This window comes from Drosophila willistoni, assembly GCF_018902025.1.
Source record: "Drosophila willistoni isolate 14030-0811.24 chromosome 2R unlocalized genomic scaffold, UCI_dwil_1.1 Seg167, whole genome shotgun sequence".
Taxonomy (NCBI): domain Eukaryota; kingdom Metazoa; phylum Arthropoda; class Insecta; order Diptera; family Drosophilidae; genus Drosophila; species Drosophila willistoni.
This window is the reverse complement of record NW_025814050.1, coordinates 23,390,790-23,415,294: the sequence shown is the minus strand read 5'-3', so window position 1 is coordinate 23,415,294 and position 24,505 is coordinate 23,390,790. Positions and strand designations below refer to the sequence as shown.

The following is a 24,505-nucleotide window of genomic DNA, read 5'->3' as shown; positions in this document are numbered from 1 at the left end:
TTTACTTATATATACATATATGTATTTGGAAGGAAAGGGTAACAAAATAAACAAAGAACTAATGAATGCAAAATTTATATTATGTATTTTGATAGTTTTTTCGCAGCTAATATTCATTTAGGAGATAAACTGAAAAGTTTATCATAAATTACCAATTTGTAGGCCATTCATCTAGCTCAAGATTAGGTTACCTAGAAGTATTTTTAGTTGGGATTAGCCATCAAAGAGACCCACGTGGGTTAGGAGAGCAACAAAAACAATACCTAAAAAAGGGGTACAAAAAGTTGATCGAAAGTTTCCAATCTAATTAAACTTTATAGTTCAAGTTTTTTTTTTTCTATCCATCTTGTCATTTGTGTTGACCTCAGTTGACCATCACAAAATATCGAGTCAATTTGCATACGAAGCATTCGTCAAAAAAAGTGTTGGCTTCTCTGTCCCTTTCTTTCTCTGTCTTCCTCTCTCTGTCTTACTTGTTCTGCGTAAGCCAAAGAACTCGTAAATATTTGTTAAATTTGTTTGGTTTTTTTTTTTTGGGAAAGATCTTTTTTTTTATATGACTTTAACTTGGTTAAAGTTTTGTTTGAGTTTTTGTGTTTTAATAGAGCCATAAAAATTTAAGCCCAATAAAGTTATTTTGTTGCGCAATATTTACATAGCATCGGGAGAGGATTTACGATCATAAAACAAAATACAACAACCAAAACAATATAGTTAAAAAAATACAAAACATTTTGGCGTTTTTAGCGATGATAAATGGTAAACCACAGTCTCTCATCTCTAGAAAACATTCCGGAAGTATGTTTGCAACGAATCGAATTGAAAATACTCTACCCTTTTTGTTTTAAAAAGTCTTTCTGAATGTAATTTCTTCTAGATGGTTCAAGATCAATAAAAGTCATCGAAATCATCTCAATTTGCATAGAAACAATTTTGGGGAAGTTTTCCTGCTAGTAGTCTGAATAAACCTTTGTGAAGGATTGCTATAACGCCGGATCGACCCGCATAATGGAAACAGGATCTTCACTTCCAACATCTGACCAATTTGATAATACCCTTTCGACCAAAATTTAATGAGATTGGTTAGGGATAAATTAATAGCAGGGACAGGGCCTCCTCTCAGTGAATATTTCGCGCGTCAAACGTGAAACGTGCCCGAAAAAAGGAACCAAATGAATCCACATCAAACTATAATAAGCAGCTACAGAAAGTGCTTCTGGCTGCTTCTGGTCACCGTCACCGATTTAAAAGAATCTTTTTCTCCTTGGGTTTTTTTTTTGGAATTCGGTTTTGTTAGGTTTTATCCCTGCAAATACATTTTAATTTGCAACGAAAAATGGATTCTTGTTTTTTTGTTCTGAAACTGCATCGTTCCATGCGTCCATCTTGTGCCGTCGTCCTGGCCAACCGCTCCCCCCCCGTTGTATATTTGTGGGCTTCAATTTAGTTGTACGGATTTTGACCTGCTTAACCCTAATGCCGCCAAAACGAGAGAGAGAGAGAGAGAGAGGGAAGCTACGATTCAAGCCAAGAGCTTGGCTCACCATAAACAGGAGTAAGGCATGATCGGGGATGAGTGGTGGCAAGAAGGGAATACAAGAAGCGAAGACAACAATTTGAATTCTAAATTGAACAGCTTTTTGCTGCTACCTATGCCCGGGAGCAGTCACCAGTCAGTTGTCCAGAGAAACAACAGAGACAACAAGAGGGGGAAACGAAGGCGAAAGAGAAAAAAGCATAGAACGTGGGCCGACCTGCTGCCAACTTGCTGATACCGAGACTGAGGCACCGGCAATTGCGCCCCAACTACCTACTCATTGTAGTTCTTCATGTCTCGAGACCTCGAATGGGGAGTGAGAGACAGAGGTAGAGACTGATACTGGGACTGAGAGGGGGGTAGACGTAGACGAAGACAAAGACGAAGAGTTCGACCTGATTGCCCAAGCAGCAGAGGCAGTGGCAAGTACCAAAGCTGCCCATCAACAACCTTTGCCTTGGTTCATTCGCTCACTGCCCACCTAAAAAGAAGTAAAATAAAAATAAAAAAAAAACACAACATCAAAGCAAGACCACGAAAAGTGATCGACAATAAGATGACCTTTAGCTAAATACACTCCAAGTCACTACAATAGGACGACACCTTCTTAACGAATCCATTTTGTTCTGCAACTCTTGGTGAACATTCTCACCAAATTATTTAAAAACTTTGTCGTAACATGTATTATAATAAATTTGTCACTGAAAATCGTGGTCCATAAGAAAAACCAATGCCAAAAAGGAAAAGTAGAAAAATCCAATCAAAAACTATACATAATTCTAAATTCTGTTAACATTTTTTGCATCTTACAGTTGCTTGAGCTAGTCGTTTACCCTTCTTGTTATTTCTTTTTTGTTTACGTACAAGTATTTAAGGTTTATACTCTTTTTTTTGTTGTGTTTTGTTTGACTCGTTCATTTGGAAGTCCAAGATCAAGTTGGGTAACTAACAATTACGCTTAATGCCAAACATCCTCTGTGGATTCTGTTGTTGCTGCTGCTGCTGCTGCTGCTGCGGTGACTGCGGTTTGATCTTGTTACGCATTCAAAGTTCTTTTGCTCTGTTTCTGTCTCTGTTGCTTTTTGCTCTACTAGGTGGCCCAGTTGGGGATTTTGGTTTTGGAATCTGGAAGCCAAGTTAACATTTGATTGGCATGTGCAGCCTTTATTTCGATATCTGCTTTAGTTTCAGAACTTTTTTGCTTAGGCACGTGTAGGGAGGAGGCAAGGTTGGCTAGAAGGCTGTATGTATGTGCATGAAGGAGGAGCAGGAGTGGGAGGGAAAGTGTTGGAAAATTGCTAGGCTTGGCCCGTTTTGATTGATTTGCTAGGCTTGACTCAACATTCTATATCAATCACGATGGTTTTTTTTTCCTGTGTCTAGCGCAAAGTTGCTTATTTTTGTAAAATAATTTAATAAATTGCCATCAAGTCGCCTTAGGTGATGCAGTGAGTTGCACTATGACGTCGAGAGATACTATACACTAGTGGTACTTTGAGTCAAATGTGGTAATAAATAAGTTTTATATTCATTTCACAGCTACTACCGCAGGCAGAGTTATAGCAAGTACGATTAGTATACAATATACAATGTCAAGAGGCCACTGACAGTGGGCGATAAGTGTTTGTCTATTGATTTTAGTTCGATAAGATATTTGTCAACAAAGATAACTAAAATCGAACATCAAAAAAGTATTCTATTGCATAAGTTCTAAAGGTTTTTGATTAAAAGAAATGATTGTAATCATGAGGTCAAGTCTTTAAATTTTTGTTTCAAAAATATCGATTTCAATATCAATTGGAAATCAGCTTGAGGTTAAGTAAAATCAATCGGACTGAATGTGGTGTCCGTTTCCTTAGAGATCCATCAAAATTTGATTTCAAATAATTCTTTATTCAAGAAATATAAATATCGAATGTAGATTTGTGTTAATGAAAATCATCGTCGAATAATCGTTGGACGATCAATACAGCATATCGTTGACAGGAAATCGATTTTTGCCACACTATTCTGATGTTTTTTATATGGGATCGGTGTTTCCAGCCCACTGTGGCTTATTTTATTATATCTTCAGGTCAAAATATTAGCAAATTTTATGTGACCTGATCTCAGTCTTGCATTGAGGTAAAAACAAAAGGCTCAAACCAAACTTACTGCCTTAAACAACAACAAAAAAAGTAACCTGGGCCGCTGTTAATTTCGCTGGGAAGGCACACATAATCAGTTTATTTTGTAGTTTTTGCTGTTTCTTGCCAACAACAAAGAGAAGCAGCAGCAGAAGCAGAAGACGAGGTGGGCAGTGGCACCAGGCAACAGTAGGAGAAGGAGAAGATGTGCCCCGGGTTACACGCCAAAGATACAATTTTAGATTATATGCCCCAACTGCGCGCATGCGCATAATAATAATGCATGCAACAAGACGACGGCGACGACGAGGTTGGACGACGCGCTGGATGATGACGATGACGACAACATCGACGACGACGACGCTGGCTATGTGGATGAGGACGAGGTTGAGGACGACGAGTAGCCGGGCCAGTCGACCGGCCAATTGCAGTCCAAAAAGTTGAGACTCTTGGCTCTAGGTCAGGGGCGGCAAGGTGGGACGTCGGGAGCCGGGTTGGCTTCCTGTAGGGGCACAAAAAAGGCGTGCAAGTGGGTATAATCATCATCAGCTTTGATAACACACCACGAGCGACGTTGGGGCAATGGTTTGCGACCTGCCTGGACCCAAGTAAAGGAACAGGCAGAGAGAGAGAAGACCCAAGAAGACCCGGCATGATCTGCTGCTTGGCATTTGACTTTCGATCTGACTCTTTTTGGGTTTTCTTTTGTTTTGTGCTTCCAGTCATTCGGCTGGTTTTAGCTTGCATCTCAACGGGGGCTGCTGCTTCTGCTGCCAGTTAAATGGCAGCTATGCTGCCGTGGCCACCTTATAACCTCCGCCTTGGCGCACACATTTTGTATAACCTCTGCTCTTGCAACCACAGTGGGCATGGCCAAGCCAAATATTGCTTAAATACACACCGAACTAATCGTGGAAAGTGAGTAATACAGATAAGGAAAGGTAAAACTATGAGGATTATTAGTCTTTCATTGTAGGCTAATGCTTACCATAATGTTACGGCCTTCTTCAAAGCAATCACTCTACAGATTAGCTTTATATCATATACAATTTACATTTTACTTACACTAAATACCCAAAAATCATTGATATGAAAAATCATTAAATGAATTTAAATTTCATTTTTTAAGGTTGCTCTTTATCAAAGAATAGTCATCGATAATTATTTTCCAGTATCGACAGTAACTTAGAAATGGAACCACAACTGAATGAAATATCAAAGTGGTGGATCTTGGGGGACTCTTTGACCCCTAAAGTATGTTAGTTAAATTTCAAAACTATAAATCATTGACTTTAGAACAAATCAAGTTGCGAAACATTTCTTTCAGTGTGAAAATTTTCCTTTTAGGTGTCTTGCAACAAGGCAGCGGCAACTGTTGCCGATGTAGCAGCAGCAGAATCAGCAGCAAACTCTTTTCTACTCGATTGCAATCATTTGCTTTCGTGCTGTGATTTTTGTGTCCCGAAAACTTGGCCAAAAGAAATTTTTCAATATAGTTGATTGTTCTAAGCAAAAGCCAAGGTCCAATTCTTCTGGTGGCGGTGAATCGAACAACCGACAGGCAAGAGACCGAAGCTTCCAACATCATCATACAGACGACATCATTATCGTGCAACAGTATCGAAGAAAAAAAAAAAGGCAAAGGCAAGAAATTGCTTGTCTTTTGGGATATTTTTTGTGGGCGTCCCAGTGTCCGAGAATTGGAAGCCCCCGATCAAATATATTGAAATATGGCGGTAAGCGAGCAATTTAAATGTTGCCCTCTTCCCCTTTGGGCCCCGCCACCCCCACCACAAACTGAGATTCCGTTTTGTGTGTTGCACGGAATGTGGTTTTAAGTAATTCATGGATTAATGGTAGCATATTGGTCGACAACAAAAGCGACGACCAGAGCGGGGAGATGCGAGGAGAAGGTGAAGGCTCTGGGGAGGAGATGGAGTTGGAGGTAGTCTTGAACTTCTTGCGGCTGCTGTCTCTTGAGTGAATGGTCGTGTCTACCGTGTCTGAGGCGGTTATATGGCTGTGGTAAGAGTAGGAGTTGCATGTTTAGCACGTGCCTTCGCCTTCGCCTTTTGCCTTTGCCAAACTCCTTACCAAAAGCAACTCTTAATGCCGGTTGCTTGGCTGGTTGGTTGGTTTGGTCGAACGCTCGGTCAGGTTAGCCCGAATCGTGTGCGGTAGTTGCCGCCTGGTTCCGACTGATAATGCGTTGACCGCCAACGCCGCAAACTAGATTGTTACGTTTATAATCATTAGGCAAGTTGGTGATTTGAGTTTTTTCTTCATGTTTTCTCCCCCCTTTTTTTCGCTTCGATTCTTTGGGCTATGAAAGTCTTTTGCTATATAGACTCGTAGGTAAGTGGAACTTGTTGTTGTTGTTGTTACCACAAAAAGCACCGTTAATATACATGAGTTGAAAACGGAACTTGAGGCAACACACAAAAAATATATACATATTTTGTTGTTGCTTTTTCCAAGTGAAATTATTGGGGAACATAAACACAGGAAAAAAGTAGGCTGCTAAAGGATATAGATGAAAAGAGTCAAAGTGAAAATCTAAAAAAAAAAAAGTAGCTATTACGACCATCTCCAATTTGGACTTTGAACATATGTACATAAGGACTAGCTAAAAGGTCAGAATGGCAAAGTCAAGTTCGTATAACTTGTTTGCAAAGTTCAGAAAGTAAAAAAACTAGTCATAGAATTAGTTAAAAAATCTTGAACTATCAAACAGCAAATTGAATAATCAAAATAAGCTGTAAAAAAAAAAACCAAATGACAATTCTTTGTTCAATGAAAGAAAGCAAAAACTAAGAAAAAAACAAAACTAAGAAATATTTATGAGGCCACCCAGGACGAGGGAACAGCAGGACTTACTTTAATGACGACATTAATTCTAATTTGGTCAGCGAATATTGCAATTTTAATGGTCACAATTTCTACGTTTTACAACACAAAATAAAATACAACTTATCAAATTAGTATTATGATTATTGTTTAGTAATCTCAGTCGTAAAATTGGAGTTCTATATGCGATAGAAAAATAGCAATACTCTTTATAAACTAAAGTTTAGTATAAATTCTGTCTCCATGACTTTGAATAGTTTTGAAATTCTGAGAACAGATTTTGGTTTTCTTGAGAGAAAGAGAGAGACAGCTTTGTATACAGATCAGAAATATATACTTAACCTATTTCCGTTGATAATATATAAGGGGTTATTTAAGTTACTTTTAGTTTACACGTATCTATTAGTTTTTTAGTATATGTAGATAACTTTCTGACTTTCTAGCACCTATTTCAAGTTGCACAAGTTCAAAATAAAAAGTTGAAAAAACATACAAAGTTCGCTTTTGTTGGTTCTCACTTATTGTTAGGCTAACTTATTCAACTTAATTGAAATGTTTGTTGGAAAAACATAAATCATTTGGCAGTTTAGTTAATTTATTTTTTAGAAAATAAATTATTTGGAATATTTTTGTTCGAGCACTTGCATAAATCAACTGCTTGCTAATTTTTACTTGACCTTTTTTTGCGGTGTGTGTTATTCTTATCTAAATTACTTGAAAAATCGAACTAAAGATTTCTTTAGGTTTCTTGAGAATTTTAAGAGAATAACTTGACAAATTTTATTTTCTACTTTTGGGGCTTATCAAAGTGATGAATGTAGTGAGTCTCAGTCGCAATTTCTATATGTAGTTTTTATTTCTTTCTCACTGTCAATCTGTATTTGCCATAGATGGCCCGAATTAGTTTTATTTTTTTCTTGCTGTTTAGTTCCTAATGACATTCTGGAATGTGTATGTGTGTGTGTGTGTGTGTGTGTGTGTGTGTTTGCCCGAAAACGATATAAACGCAAACAAAGCTGTCAAAAAGTCAACCAACGCAGTACATTTCGAACCCCAAATCTTAGCCTCCTTAGCTTGTATCTCCATCTTCGGTACGATTCTATGCCCCCTTCTTAAAGACGCGACATGCCATACCATAGAGAGCTCCAAACGGGGCTGTACTCGAGAGTTAAGCTCCAACCGTCTCTCTGTCTCTCTCTCTCTCTATCTCTCCCTTGTTCACTGTACTTATTGTATTTGACATGCCAAATGCCAAAAGTACACGTAGGCGTCATAAGATTCATGACTTGAGTTGACTTTGCTTTCGTCTGTTGTGGCCCACGGTCGCCGTCGTCGTCGTTCGATGAACGTTCTCTACTTGAGAGGTTGAGAGGAAGAGAAGTAGTCGGAGTGATATCGGAGGGAGACACACCAACGTGTTATTGTTGCTTGGGTTCACATAAATGTCAAGCATGGGCAACAACATGAAGATCAACTTTAGCTCTAGATTTTGCACTAGGTCTCACTCTCAAGATGGTAAAAAATAAAAAAAAAAAACAAACGCCCCCACCATTTTGCATGTGCACCTCCTCCTCCTCCTCTACCTCTCTTGCAGTTCGTATGCATTTCAAAGTCGACCCTATTATTAGGCATGGGGTTTCATATTTCAAAGCATTATAAGAGTAAACATAAACAACTATATGTAGTTGGAGAGGGATCGACATCTCGACATCGGTGGTATCGGTAACTCGCAGCAAACTCAGCACAAATGTCAAAAACACCCAAGCACACACACTCACACACTCACACACACACACACACTTGTCACTTGATCGTTGGCCTAGAGGTCGTCTATACCTCTCTCGCACACACTATCAATATATTTCTCATTATTTGTTTATCTTAATTCGTATTAAACTTAGATTTTTTATCGCACAGGCAACTCGTTACTTTGACTCCACTCGATTCGGCTCTGCCTTCTCATCCATAACTGTCACATGTTGACTGGATAGTTTTATTTATTATACCCTAAAAAACTATTGGCCAAATAGTGGGTTACACTCAAATTCTCATTCAATATGTCACGTTCAGCAGACATGGCGAATTTTTCGGGAAAGTTCAAGAAGAGAAACTATTTTTTTATGGAATTTTCTGCCCTTGCAAAAAGGGTATTTCCAAGTCGATGTAGCGAATTTATTTGTATATTGGCAGGGCCGTTGCGCATGAGCTTCACTAGCTTTCCTCACTTGACCCCCCTCCTTCTTCACTCCTATCCCTTGGTTTTTCCTCTACCCTCTTTCCGTGTGCTTGTTTAAGGGAAAAGCAGTGCCCATTTGGGGTCTTTCAGTCGGCTTTGTGTTTGGTTTTGGCTAAATTGATTTGGAAAGTTGCATTAAAATGCAATTTGTAGTTAGGTTTTTGTGGCATGTGAGTAGGTTGGGGTTTTTTTTTGAGGAAGTGGCTATTATTATGGGGAGAGAAATAATAATAATAATGACGGGGCAAACAAGCAGTGAATATTTTTATTTTTTCTTTAGTGCCCACGGGGGAAGGGTAAAGGTATTTGAATAGTTAAATCTATTGCATCTTCCATCACCTGCTACTGCCTTAATAAATGATGCTACAAAAAGTCTCTAGCTTTATCTAGCTCGTGTCTCTGATCACGCATAGAAATTATTATTGTACTTTAATATAGCCATAAATCTGTGCATTTAAGAATAGCGCAAAAAAAAAAAAGCGATGGAGAAAAATATAGCATCCTGCTGGGTTAAGCTCTGGAGGATAGGCAAAAGAACTCAACTTATGACTTCATCTGCATTTTTATGGCAAATGCCAAATGCATTGGTTTTAGCATCGGCATCGAGATCGAGATCGAGCCACCCATGCGTGCTCCACCACTCACACCACTCTCAGTAAAGAGGGACGGGGCGGGGACGAGCGGGGCGAGTATGTGAGGCGTGAGACGAGGTTGAGACACAGTTGAGGCAATATCAATAACACTTGCAACTCTAGCAAAGCTCAGGGACTAGACTGCAACATGATGCGACGCATCGTTGAGAGCTTGGACAATGTCACTGAACCAGTTCTCAATGTCTTCATATAGATTTCCAAGACTCAAGTGAGTTTTCATCCCCCCCCTGCCAACTACCCCCCCTGCTCCTAGGCTCCTAGCCCTCTTCTCCCTGTCTATCTATCTTTGAGACTCTCGTGTGGCTGGCTGGCCGGCCAACCTCTGCACTAAATATTTACAACCTCCACAATATCTCAACAAACGACGGCGACGACCACGATGGATACGATGATGGCGACAAAGTTTCTTTTTCTATCGTAAGCCTGGCGGAACAAGTTCAGGTTCAGGCCAACCCAACCAACCAAGCAAACAACTGCACCACAAAAGGTGTTCGCAATACCAAGACGACCAAAGACCAAAGACGTCGTCTCTGACTGGCCATAAATTCAATTGAATATTACGCCAATTGCTTTTTTGTCTATCGCCCGAGCTGGGGTACCAGCAGCCAGGCAGGCCAGCCAGACAAACTGGTCTTTGGCTGTTGGTCTTGGGGCAGAGCCCATCCTCTTGGCCTCTCAGCAGCACTAAGCAGAGATTTAGTTCATCATTGAATGGATGTTAAGCCGCTTTGGGCCTGCTAATTAGGCGACTTTCAAGGCCTGGGCCAGTGAAAATGTGTCAACACCTAGAGGAACTGCCCCAGCCGCAGCCGCAGCCTCGGCCCCATCATGTTAATTGTTAACGCTCTACCATCTCCTGCTATCCATCCATACTATATCACATCGTATAGAGTGCTTGCTGGCCATGTTTTCACTCCATTAACGCGCGACGCGGCCTAGCAGGATCTCCACATAGTTGACGTTGACCGATCGTCGACCGCAAAAACCATAGCAGCAGCCGCCGCACTGGCCTGACCGATCAAAAGTCGTTCAACTTGCCTGCCGGAACTGGTCGTAGAAGATCACCTGGGCCAAACCATCTATGTGGAGCATTTATTTTTTATTTTTGCTCTCTTTGGCCTCACATCGCATCACATACAAAACAACATCGCGTGGCACAATATTAATGGCTGCCTCACTACAGTTTCGAGTTCAACTCCAGGCCAGGCCTGGCAAGTTCAAATTTGTGCGGGGGGGGGAAACAAATGAGAACACATAGTTCATTCGGCAGGAAGACTCCCCCAATCAATCTCCCTCACCCCATAACCACCACCGAAATGAACTCATTTGCACGAATTTTAAACAGAAAGGAATTAAACCAGTGAAAAAAGTTTAGATTTCTTACACTAAGGGGAAGATGGAAATCAATTATCTTCGATTAACTACTATTTCAATTTAAGTTTTTAATTCTGATGAATTTCGAAAATAAAATGAAAGCATAAAAAAGTTAATTAATCAAAGTTTAGAAGATGAAGATATGCTAAATCCTTTTGATATAAATACTTTTATGCCAAGTGAGCTTTATGATTTAATTTTCCCAAGTCTTGCTTGAAACCGATTTAAGGATAGACAAACAGTTGTAGGAAATACGTCTTGGCTTAAAATTATTAGAGCCTTTTATTCGTTTTGCCTTAGGGTCGAATAGTTTAGCAGTTTTGTTAGAAAGCAAATGATTTGCTAAAAAGAAAACACATAAAAACTCCAAAATAAATTATCACTTTTTGCATTTTATTTTTTCTGCAAACTTTTGAATTTTATTAATAATCAAAATTTTAATTCGGTGAAAGGCAAGCCTACAGTGGCAACTGGCTAAAGAAAAATTTGCTAGAGTAGTTAATGCCAACAACAATCGACTTTTGCGAAATAAAAGGTTTACAAATTTCTAAGGATTGCTATTTGGTTGGATCTTGAAATACTTTCTATCTCACTTTTATGCGAGGAATAAGAAAAACGCTTCATAAACATCAATTAGGTGAGCCTCAGTTGGGCCTTTCTCTGGACTCGGGGTATTCATTCACTTGGCTTGACTTACCTGAACGTATTCGGCGCATATATCAATTCCACCCACAAAGGTGCAGACATCGTCCACAGACCAAGAATTAACCTCTTCGCTTTGGGCCTGGCATTGACGCAATGTTGTTGCTGCTGCTGCAGCAGCTCCTGTGGATGTTGCGTTGGCGTTGACGTTGGCCTCATCGTTGTTGTTGTTGTTGTTATTGTTGGTGGTGGCCTGTTCCGAAAGTGGCGGGGATGGTGTGGAAGATGCTGTTGTTGTTGTCGTCGTCGTTGCTGTTGAGCTAGCACGACGCGTTGCCAGCTGCAGGCTTTGGGGATCGGTGTGTTCAGCCTTAAAACGTTTGGCGGCTGGCGGTTGGGAGCTCAAATCTAACGGCGCCGCCGACGCAACCGATGAGCCACCAGCACCACCACCACCACCACCACTGCCAATAGGCGCCGCCGCTGCAGCCTCCGCATTGGAACGTGGACTAGACTGGCGCGAGGCGTGATGAGACTGTTGCTGTTGCAGTTGCGCCGAGTAGATTAAAGCGGGTGTAACAAATTGAGCCGCCTGCTGAAGTGCAGCATTTATACTGGGACGTGGCGTGCCTGCCGCACTGGCACTGGGTGAGGAGGCATTGGAACTGGAACGTTGTTGTTGCTGCTGCTGTTTACCGCGCAAAAACTGTTGAATTTGGACATCTTTGGCGGCACGCGCCTGTGTGTGAGTGAGTTTTTTTGGAAAGGAAAGAAGAATGAGTATCAAATGGTAAAGAATTTTGGGTGGTCAACACAATTTTCTTGATGTGTGTGTGTGTGTGTGTGTGGGGCAGAGAAAGTTGTAGAACTACCTTAATGAGAATTGTAGATCTTACCAGAGTGATCAATGCTTGGGTACTGCTCATGTCCATCAATGGCGGAAATATACCCGTCGAGAAGGGCAAAAAGTTACTCATAAATGGTGAAACACTAGCAGCGGCCACTACGGCAGCCATTTGATTTTTAGCCTGCTCTGTGGGCGAATGTGCGGCAGCGGGTGGCATACTATTGGCTATCACACCAGCTCCGACCGCCGCCGCCGCCGCCGCCGCCGCCGCCGCTGCTGCCGCTGCCACTTTGGCCTCCTTGGTCAGACTGACAGATGATGAAGTGCCTGCGACTGTGGCTGTGGCTGAGGGTGAGAGCTTCTTTGTGGTGCTGTTGTTGTTGTTGCTGGTGCTGCTGCTATTCGTGTTACTGGAGTTATTCACTGATGAGTTTACATTGCTCGATTTGGTAAGACGCTCGGAGGAATTGCCACCTAAGGATGCAGCACCACCGCCGATTCCAGTGTTGCCGCCGCCGCCGCCGCTGTTGCTGCTGCTGCTGTCGTAATAGGAATTGCGACGTGTTGTATTATTGCTAGATAAAACAAATTAAAATCAAGCAAAGTTTCCAAGACTTTGTTATCGAATATATATACTCACTCATTGGGATTTGTATTATTGTACTTGGCCGCCAGGCAACGCATTATATCTGAATAATTGCGCGTGGAAAAGTCTGTGGGATTAGCTGAACTGGTTCCAGTTGCAGTATTTGTCGCATTCGATGAACCACTAACATTTCCCGTGTTAACTGTACTACTATTACTATTGCTTCTATGTTGCTGTTGCTGTTGTTGCTGCTGGGCCTGAGCCTGTTGAATGCTATTAAGCAAATTTGATGACAAATTGTGCATTGGCATGTGCGTTGTCTGAGAACTGGGCGGACTTAATCTTTGTTGTTGCTGTTGTTGCTGTTGCTGGGGGGAAAGGCCACCAGTACCACCACTACCTCCTCCTCCTCCTCCGCGATACGATGATGAGTTTGAGGGAGTGGCGCTCTGAGATCTGCAAAGAATTAAACAAAAATATGATACTTATTAGTTTATTTATGCTAATCATCACAATATTGGTAGAACATTTTGATTCAAGTATTTTATTTGCATAAGTTCACAAATTCTGACATCAGCTCCTAACCTGGCTCATAGGCTGGCTGGAAATAACAAATGTATCCAATGACCATAATGAAAAGTTCATAAATTAGCATTAATATTTAATTAGCTCAACTCCCTGATTTGAATATGGTTAGGTGTTGCTGACAATTGGATTATTTGTCATCTTCATAGACTGGATGGAGATTTGGCTTGTCCGCTTATTTGACATGCTAATGAGTGGCTTCCGTGAGAAGAGATCACTACGAGCGTCCACCACGACACACACGATGGAACACTCTAGTGATGATCAGGTGTAGTCTAAGCCTTCTTGACGTTTGATACTTTTTTTTTGTAATTTATGTCTTGGCAAACAGAGAGGGAGACAAACTTAATGCGATTACGATAACATGTTGCAAAAGTTGACATGGGAAACAAATCCAAGTCCATGAGAGATTGTGTGCGTTGCAACGGGGAAGGAGTTTCATGGTTCCGGGAAATCTTGTAGACAGACAGACAGGTGTGAAGTGATTGAAATTGAATGTCTTTGGCCCCAAAAACAAAAAAAAATACCCCTCCGATTAGGGGAAAAAACGCAACCAGCTGGCTACAAGAAACAATATCGATGACAAATTAAATATTTCTATCATTTCCAAGTATTTAAGGAATGGATACTAATAAATATAATTTCATTATTGTTTAAACAAAAGGCCATAAAGGCTAATAACCCAAAGATCTATATCAGATATTGGTTGTCAATTTGTGGAATTTCCTTTTCTCCATAAAGAAACTTTCAAAATTTATATTTCGCTTTCTTAGAATTGTTCTTTTCGTAGGAAAGAACCATTTATGAAGTTCGTTACCATCCAAGCTAAGGTCAATTGTCCTCTCAGTTTTTAAACAGGAGCTTTATAAGATATATAATTATATAGTCAAAGCCAAGTAGCCTTCCTATCATTTACAGGCTTACCATAATATTTTGAATTTCTCAAAAACTTCAAGTATCAATTCAGATTGATTTCAATGTCAACGCAAATATATATACACATACCTATGAACCTATCTATCTTTTAATAGGTTTAAATATAAAGAAAAAAAAAGGTTGTTCAACATTTATAGGCCAACTTAATGTCTTTGTCTGATTGTGTCTATGGATGTTGTTTGCTTTTGGTATTTTTGGTTCTTCATTTTGTTTGCTAATTTTATGTTTGTTCTTCTTTTTTGTTTTTGTATATTTTGTTCATTGATAAACTTTTTGTTGTTCTTATTGGCATTTGTTTTAGAGGTGTAGGCGTAAGAATAGATATCATTTGCATAGACAAATTTCTGTTTGTCTTAAAAGGTGGGGCGTGGCCCGTGGTGTGCGTGTGTGTGTGTGTATTATAATATCAAGCCAATTAGCTATGCCAAAAAAACAACAAACCGTTAGACATTTAGACATAGAAATCGAGATCGAACTTAAAAGGGGTAAAGAGAAAAAGTCAGGGGGAAAACCAGAGATAATCACCACCATAAACCATTTTTTTCCCCGATTTTTTTCCTCCTTTAACAATTGCTTAAAGAACAAGCCAGAAAACACAACTAAGTAGCTGCTACCAATCGCCAAAGCAATTTGCAATAATCAACATTTTTAACAAACAAAACAAAAAAAAAAAAGAGTAACAAACCAAAAGGTAAAAAACAAAAAAAACACTGAAATACGAAAAAAAAGAATAGAAAAAATACAGAAAAAAAGTTGTAGACTTTGTTGTAAGCAGCAGGCAAACAACGAACACAGAAAGGCAAAGAAAAAAAATCGACAGCCAAACAGATCACGATAAATCAATGGCAACAACAACAACAACAACAACAAGAGCTAAGCTAGGCTATATATAAATTTGTGCAGCAGCCTCCGTAAGGCGACACGACATGACCAACGACCAGCCAGCCAACCAACCGGGCAACCAAACCATCCAACGACGACGACGTGCAGCACGAGTTTCCCCCAAGACCAGCCTCGCCCTCTTTGAAATCCCAAATCCCAGGCATGCAATCCACTTGCAGCTGCCACCGGGGTTGGGGTGACCACCACTGGCCGACGATCGGGATGCAGTAGGGAGGGGAGGGGAGCGGGGAAGCGGGTGATGCAGAAATCTATGCTGATTATTTTTTTTGGTTTTTGGCTCGTGTGGAATGAGCCCGGTCTTTGCTGGTGGCATGTCTCTTGGCAGTAAGTAGGCAGTTCCATATGAGTTATGGTTCTCAATTCCCTCCAGTGCTCGATTTAAGAAAGATTGTTTCAAATGTTTAACATTTAAGTTTACATACCAACGACAACAAGGAGAAGGAAATGAAATTGTCAAGAAAATACTCAAATACACTTGAAAAAACAGACTAACAAAGATATATATAACATTATTATTGGTTCCTTGTTTTTTATTTTTGCTTACTGGGATATTATTTCTTTCTAAATATTTATCGAATAACTTTTGCCGAGTGTAGATAACCTTTCTCTAAAAGTTTATATTCTTTGGGCATATTATGCAAACTACTTTTCATTCATAAAGTGGAAACGTAGTATCTTAATATCGAATCTAACAATTCGTTAAAGATAATCAATGGCTTGTCCCATTAGTTGAGTCTGTTCAGGACCACCCTCAAAGAATATCAAAACGTAACTTTACGAAAATAGATACAAAATGGAGATATGGTAAGTCGACCAACCTCCTCTAACCAAAATCGAATGACAAACTATCTTGACTTTTGTCTGCTTATTAAATCGCTCATGGACCCACAGACACCTCAGGTGGCGAAAAGCGAGGCGAGTCTCAGGTCTCATTAATATTAATAAGTTTCGTTTCTTGTTTTTTCTTTCTTTTTTTTGGAGTTCGTTCTCCGTTTTTCAGTTGTATCTTATAGCTCTCTGTCTCTGTCTGTGTATGTGTAAGTATCTGCCTCTGTCTGTGTAAGAGGAGGTGGAGAAGTTGTTGGTTGGTTTTGATAAATTGTTTATATTTATATTAGATTAATGCTAATTTGCAAACGCCATTAATTTAGTTGTGCGTATTAATTGCTTTCGATTTGGTTTTCGTCTGTCTTCACCTTTTTCTTTTTATAATTATTAATTTTGTTTTTATTCAAATTTTCAAGTTTTTCTTTCGTTGCTATTCTTTTCATTGACAGCAAAAGCGTGCGGCAAATGCCGCCGCAGTTGATTAATTTGTCTGACCATACAGAAACCGATACCAAAACAAAAAGCGAATCCGAAACAGAAGCCAAAACGATTGTTTAAATGTTAATTAAATGTTAATTAATTTGTCAGCCATGTCAGCGATACAGCCACCGAGAGATGGGGAGAGAATGAGAGGGGACACAATTTTGAGATCCTTATAGCTTTTGTATTATTTGTCTACTCAAAAATGTAACAAACAAACAATTCTGAATCAAAAGTTAAGTAAATTTAAAACAAAATATGTCGGATGAAAAGCCAAAGCCAACAAAGGCAAGTCCACAGAGATTCGACCCGAACGAAGTGGGAGATGGTGAAGAATATACCAGTTGCCAGACCAGTGAGGAAAATATCTGCTCCAGAGAATCACAGGCAAAGCGACGCAGTTTGCCCAAGAAGCAATCGATATTACGATCTAGTTGCAGCTTCAAGTCCACGGTGCAACAATCACAATCGGTTACCCTACTCTTGCCACAAGGTTCCGATCATAAGCACAATGCGTCCAGTAGTGACGCCGACAGCGATGCACAAAGTGAACGCTTCAAAAAGCATCAGCAGTTCGATGAAATGCGACGAAGACATTACCATCGCATGTACTGCAATCCAGAGACCAAAACTAATGCTCTAGGTGAGGTATGTGATCCAAATGCACGACACGTAATACCCGATCAGGATACTTCAGATGACGAATAACAAGAGGAAGCCATAACAATTCAAATTTAACTGATTGAAAAATTAAGAAATCGATTGCGCTAAAAAAACTAAAGCCCACAATAAAATTAAGTATGTATGTAATCTGTTTAACTAAGGCTTAAACTTTTTGGTCCAGGACGGGTTGATGACTGCACCTAAATTTTCCGCTTATAAATTTTCCCTCCATATACATACGTATTGGATTGGATATATTGGATTGAAAATATTATGACAACTTAGATTTCAAAAGTTGAATTGCTTTCTTTCCTTTCGCCGTTAAAAAAAACCTCTTTCCTAATTCGCATTGGTTGAAGGAATTGCGTAGATATTTTTTAAAATTTCAAAAATTACTATAATATAGTTATTTCCTGTAGTTTATATTAGAACGATTTTTCATCCCTTAAATTTTGGAATTTCACCTTCATCCGATTCCGTTACCACCGATTTATCTACTGATTTTGACTTCTTAAAAATGCGAATACAAAATTCTTATAGCAATTCACTTTGGATTTGAACATTTAACATTTTTATCTGCTCAGTATTTAAAACATTTAAGCCCCAATAAAAACTATAACACGGATCGTATGGCCATAAACTTTAAAGCCGACCTAGACAATTTTATTGAGAAGTAATTTCAGTTAATACGAGAGAACCTTCAGAGCATATTTTGATTCATTGTCAGATCTTAAGCATCAGATATGTATAACCGACTATTCGGAAACTCACCTGGCAAATGGAACGGCTGATGAATCACCATTGTTGCTGCTGTTAGTTGCGGGACTGAGGCGTTCCCGTTTGACATTTATGTTTAAATGTTGTGGACTTGTACTGATGTTGCAATTGCTGTTGTTGTTGCTCATGGAGCTATTGTTGTTGTTGTTGTTGATACTATTCATGTGTAGGGAGACCATAGGCGTCGTTGCATCCATGATGGCATCCTTTAGCGAATCCACATGCAACGGTGACAATTTCTCATTCTTGACCTTGCCAAAGTAGAGAGCAGCATAGGCTGCAGCTGCTGCCGCTGTGGCATTATTTGCTGTTGCTGCCGCCACCGCCGCCGACGACGACGATGATGATGAGGAGGAAGAGGATGAAGATGTGGCTGCACCTGATGCCGTATTGGGTTGATTTGCCGCCGACGAACCGCCGGCAGAGGCACCAACGCCACCGCCACCGCCAGTGGCCGCCTCACTCAACTTTTTGGCTGTACTCTCGATGGCAGCTCCATAGCCGCTTAATAGCAGGGAACGCTCACTGAGCATTTTCGGAGTATAATCCTGATCAAAGGAATTGTTGCAGCTGGAGCTGAGCGAATTCAGATCACTGGCCAAGCGTTCCAGACGCCTGCGTTTGGTGGCCGCCTCGGCGGTGGGCAGGCAACTAAATTGATTTTCGTGATTGGGATGCGAGGGCGTCGATGTGTTGGCTGTTGTTGCCTTGGCTGGCTTCTGTTGCAAGATGTCGGTGGGCGTGTTACCTGCAAATAGTTGGGTCAAAACAGAAAGAAGTGTGTGATACCGCTGTCTCTTAATAAGTACGTGCGTCTACTAGCTCGTCGACGAAAGCTTACTAAAACCAAAATACAACACAAACACAACAGCAAGCGCCTCTAGACTGGAGACTAAAGTGTGCCCCCAAAGGTTAAAATAACTTATAATATGTTAACAAAACCATTGACCTGCAATGTTGAACCCTTAAGCTAATTATCGAGGTGTGTGAGAAGTGCAAAACTCGACGCAGTAAGCTTACAGTTACAATGCACTGGAGAATGACAAAAACGGAAACAAACAATCCCAAAGAGCACCAACGAAAGCCTCATCGGCTTATAAAAGGATCTACTATTTGGATCTTCCTTAAATCTGACAGATAGTTAACCAATCCAGTCCATAAATATCAGTCTATCAATGCAACGCGGCGCGAAGAAAGAGGAGGAAAAGGTTGGAAATTATAAAGAAGCTCCTAAAATTTTTAAATTGCATTGGAAACTCTCAATAAAAATTAACCGAAAATGACATTATTTCTTTTCCAAGAATATGATTTTTTATGGCTTAATTAATAGCTGTTGATAACTATTATTTTCTATGCCAAAGTGTTTGGATACATTGTAGGAAAACACGTGTTGGCCATACACACACACACACACACACACACATAAACAGAAAATGTATGCAAACATTGAACACTTTTTTATGGTGTGGTGCGGTTTTTTCTTTCCAAAACTTCCGTCGTCCACAAACCAACGCATAAATTGTTTATTTACATAGACACACACACAAACACACGCACAATTGGAACCACCGAACTCCCCCCTCCTTTCTTCTATTTGCTGATCTTTATGTACTCGATTTATATACTCGTAAATACAAATATGTATAAATAAATTAATTGTAATTTTTTAATGGCGAAATTAAAAAGCAAATACATGTATCAATAATCGTGGTTAGGGGATAGGGGGGGAGACCAGAATTTGGGGAAGCAACACCAAGCATTGACCTTTTACATGGTCGAGGTGCAAATTAATGGAAGTCAATCTGACAACCCAACCAATCTGGCCACTTTGCCTCTGCCTCTGTCTCTGTCTCTGCCTCTGCCTCTGTCCCTGTCTGTCCAATGTTTAGCCACTGCCAACAACAAAACAAATGAAAATAAAATATTTACAATCAAAATTAACAACAATTTGTAGCTTTTTTTTTTGTTTTGTTTTCGAAAAAAGCTTGTTATGTTCGGTATGGAATTTGTTATCCAGTTCTGGATAGGCCTAGAACCAGCCGGTGCTGGTTATGGCTTGAGTTTGTCCATGACCAAGCTCCCCTGCGGATCGGCGGAGTTTATATCAAATTTCAGTCACAATTTTGTCTACAGAAAAAAATTGATGCCTGCGCATTATCGTAAAATTAAGTTTATTATTTGGTTAGCATAGAAATTAATTTTTTCGTTTGACTACGCTTCAATTGTATGGCGAGCGGGAGGGACGAAGACTGGGTCGAAGGCAGCCACATAGAACACGATGGCAATAATAGCGAAAAATCTGAGAAAAATATTTGAAACAAACCAAACTCTATATACAAATATCGGAGAAAAAGGCAGATTTCTAGTTTACCATACGATTTGAATCGATTATAATTCGATTGCTTATCAACATCTAACAATAAGATAACTAAGATAGAAATCAAATTGTGTCAAGTGTTATCAAATATTCTGGTTTATTAATGTATGTTTTATATTTGAAACTGACCTCTTGTGCCAGGTGAGGGCTAAGTAGTAATTTTATAGCCTAAGATTGGAAATTTATCATTCGGATATGCATATCGACTATTTAAGACAGTGGTTCTATACACTTTGTAGGGTAGTGCTTGTCATTATTGAGAGAAATCTGAATATAACTTTTGTACCCACTGTACAATTGAGTGTTTTAGATTTTGTATTTTTTATTCGATCTCTTCTCCCCATAGACCCCATCAAATGGTTTTCGATGTCGCTGATTGGGGCATCGTAGATCGTCATCGTCGTTGCTTGGTGCCAATGGTGCTAAGTGCCAAATGCCGAATGTCGAAAGCCGCAATGGTTTTTGGGAATCTATTCCTATGGTTAGAAAGAGAGAGAGAGAGGGAGAGACCCTAGAGCCAGACCCAGTCTCGACATGTGCCATGCGCCTCGGCACTGTTGACTTTTCGAGTTGTTGTTGTTGGTTTTTTCCCCTTTTTGTTCAATTTTTGTATTTTTTTTTTCTCTCTATCATGGCTGCCCATACCTTGAGCATAAGCTATGCGAACATGTGCCAGAGTGTGTGTGTGTGTGTATTGACGTATGTATGTGAGTGATCCGCAGCATTTTGGGTTTGGGTCGACAAGTGTCAATAGTACTAATAGACGAACTGAGGACCGAGCACGTCTTTCACACATACACTGTGAGAGAGCGAATGAGATAGAGTATTGGGGACACAGAGCGAGGGAGAGAGATAGAGAGAGTAGCATAGGTATTTAGTTCTGGAAACGGTAAAGTTCATTGCCATTTGGCCACTTTACAATATGGCAAAAACTACCAAACAGCAGCTGTTGTTGCTGCTGCTATTTGCTTTGACAATATTTTTTCAATTTCAATTCGTTTTTTGATTTTGATTAATAATATCCACCAGCAGCATTTCGATCCAGATGCCTTTGATGGGGGGCAGGTCAAATAAAGAATCTCTCATTTAGAAGTCTAGACAAAAGACCTTGAAGGAACTGACGAGTGCACATGGCACCCGGCCGTGTCCTAACCCCTGACGCAAGCCAACACAGAAATCATCATCAACCTCTCATATCACCGATGGCCCTCACACGCACACATTTGACTTTCATGAAAAAGCCTCTCCAAAGAGCGTCGACGCCAGAGTCCAGTGCGTCGAAACGCCGCGGCGTCGGCGTTGCTTGATTTTTTTTTTGTCGTTATCAGCTTTTTGACCTCATTTAAAAACCAAATAAACGCAATGCGCGACCGAATGAGCAAGCAGCAAGCAAATAGCCAAGTATAACCTAGGCACCCCGAGCCTTTACGATTTATGCAAACTTTGTCTCGGTGGTTATCACTCGGACAGAGTTCAACCTTTGTTCTAGAGTTCAACAAAATAGAAAATAAATCAAATAATAGGTAATTTTCAATAGGCAACTGATAATTGTGTGTGACTCTCAGACTGTGCGTGTGTGTGTGCCACCACATATCAGAGAAATGAGAATTTCCCCTATCTATAAGGCCCTGAACCGATTTCGTGTCGCACTCAATTCACACACCAAACGGTTGGACCTCCTCAAATCATCAAATGCTACCCTATAATAAATTTGCTTAATTTGGTCTATAAGTAAGTAAGTTTACAGATTCTTTGTGAGATATTGAAAATATAAATTTCCTTTTTAAGTACCCAGATATCGATTCGGAACTTTTCATTCAACAATTGTATAAATAAAGAAAAACTGTATATCCTTTTTTTTGGATAATAACTAGAAAGGGTATTAACACTTCAAAAAAAGAGTAGAAAATATTCCACATTATGGTTTGTTTTTGTCACATTTGTGTTTTTTTTTTTGTTGTAGATAAACATTTATAGGGTCTATCAGTATCTGCATCGTCGTTTGACTCTTTTGACTCTGTGTATTGCTGGTGATGTTGTTTTTGCCTTTTGGTATGTTTCCTCTTCTCTTCTTCACTTTTAACGTGATTTCTTGTATCTCAAGTGTTGCTTTGGTCGTGGGGTCTTATCGCCCCGCCTTATTTGTCCGAGTGCTGGTTGAACTATATACTCATGCATATACATACATACATATGTATGTAGGTATGTTTTGTAGGTTTAGTATATGGTCTTTATAACTCGAGATCCCCCTACCCACACAGGCCCCATATTCCCTCGTCTCTCTCTCTCTCATTTGTTCCTGTGTTGTTCTAATTTTTTCATTTCATTTACGTTTTTTTTTTATTCCATTTTTTCATTTTTGAAAATCATGTCGCATTTATTAGATCATCAAAAGGTGTTAAAGATTGTGAACACTCGTTTCACTGATAATACTTGGCCTGGCCTTTTCTGTGTTGTATAGACGGGAGCTCAATTGATGTTTGCTTTTGTATTTACCCCGAAATGGAGAGGTGAAAGTAATACAAAGTTCATTAGTGAGTTCGTCCGCCTGTCCCCATCCCCATCCACGTCTCTCTTTCTGACCATTTTTCTCGCATCTCGCACGATTCTTGGCAAGTATACGACGATATGTTTTTTTGGGTACACCCAATTTATCTAGAGAACAGGAACAATTTCCCTTATCTTTATGGCCAGCAATCATAAAGAATACATATATAGGGCGGAGGGGAATGCAATTTGCATGAACCGAGAGCAGCAAAGTCATAATGAGATGTGGAAATTTTCGGTGAAAGGGTTCAGTGACTTGTGAAAATTCTACAGACGTCAATACGTCAATTGTGCAATATTACAACACTCATCTAGGCCTTAGGGTAAGAGATTATTAAAAATGAACCTTGACAAGAACTGATTTCAGTTGAACTTGACTCATTTCTGAATTTAGTAAAGCTTAATGAAACAATTCTTTGAAATAAAAACTAAATTTGATCTTACCACTTACCACTACAAAAAAGTGTTGCCAAAAGTCATTCAAATTTGGTCTATTAACCCAACAATTTTATAGTTAGTTATGTAATTGAAGAAGTGATATAGCATACGTTTAATAGGCCGTATAAGCCAACACATTCTCCTTTAGCCAGTGCACTGGCTTAGAGCATGTGGCGACAGTTATTTGATTAAAAACCGAGCCAAACTGAAACTAAGAAATAAAGATCTGGAACAACCCAAGCAGCTATTCAAGAGGCGACCGCAAAATCGTAACGGTTCATGACAGTTGTTCAGTTCTTACCCACAGGTCCAAAGCAAATTGAAATTTCAAATCAAATCAGAGCAAGCAAGAACGATTCGCGAAATGTGCGCCGTGTTCTGGCCAACAAAGTAACGCGCAAACACTGAAAGATTCTACGACGATTCAAATGGTTGCCAGAGTGAGGGGGAGCGGAAGACCGGGAGACGGAAGCAGAGAAAGATCGAGGGGAGGGTACAAAAATTCATAAATTATTAACACCTCTGCCATTTGAACTGGACAAACGAGAAAAGAGCGAGACGCCTCGTGCCTCCGCAATGCCATCATGTCGCATGCGGTGGATGCATAATTGCTTTAATGGAATTTGATTTTTACCTCCACAACCTCTCAACGCTTGGCTAGAGACCAAGACCAAGACCAAGACAACAACTAAGAGACAACGACATTGCTTGCTGTGGATGTGAATGTGGACTTGTCCCTCCCTGGTGTCTTGTGCTTCTTCTTCTTCTGGGTTTTTGGTCCATTGGAGATGATGTACAACTCCTATTAGCATTAAAGTTTATTATCGACAACGAAGCTGAAGCTCTGACTCTGAAGCTAAAAAAAACTGAATTCTAAATTCCTGTAAAACAGGTGCAGAGGCCAGAGCAGTCAGCGGTCGGTCGGTCGTCGGACAGTGGATAGAGCAGATGTGGTAGTAGCAGCAGGGTGGAGAGGCCTTTCAACTTTTTGCTTATAGATTTTCTCTCTTGGATGTTGCATGCAACAAGCAGCAGCAACCGCTAAAAGTGCCTTATTTGGTTAAATTGGTGCAGATTGCTGCCAGGCTAGCTCTAAATAATAATTAGCACAGGTTTTTTTTTC

At 40.0% G+C, this 24,505-nt stretch overlaps 1 protein-coding gene across 4 annotated transcripts in view; it reads right to left on the bottom strand.

The window, feature by feature from the left end:
- LOC6644929 (putative uncharacterized protein DDB_G0277255) overlaps positions 1 to 24,505 on the bottom strand; it is a 60,547-nt gene that overhangs the window by 5,997 nt on the left and 30,045 nt on the right. For 3 of the 4 annotated variants that reach the window (XM_023177129.2, XM_002067624.4, XM_023177130.2), the window contains exons 3-6: positions 18,015 to 18,768; positions 12,903 to 13,304; positions 12,312 to 12,837; positions 11,471 to 12,154 (exon numbers count right to left, since the gene is read on the bottom strand). In XM_023177129.2, coding sequence (XP_023032897.1) covers positions 11,471 to 12,154; positions 12,312 to 12,837; positions 12,903 to 13,304; positions 18,015 to 18,768 — 2,366 coding nt within the window. The remainder of the gene's footprint in view (positions 1 to 11,470; positions 12,155 to 12,311; positions 12,838 to 12,902; positions 13,305 to 18,014; positions 18,769 to 24,505) is intronic. The other variant, XM_023177131.2, reaches the window with a different exon arrangement.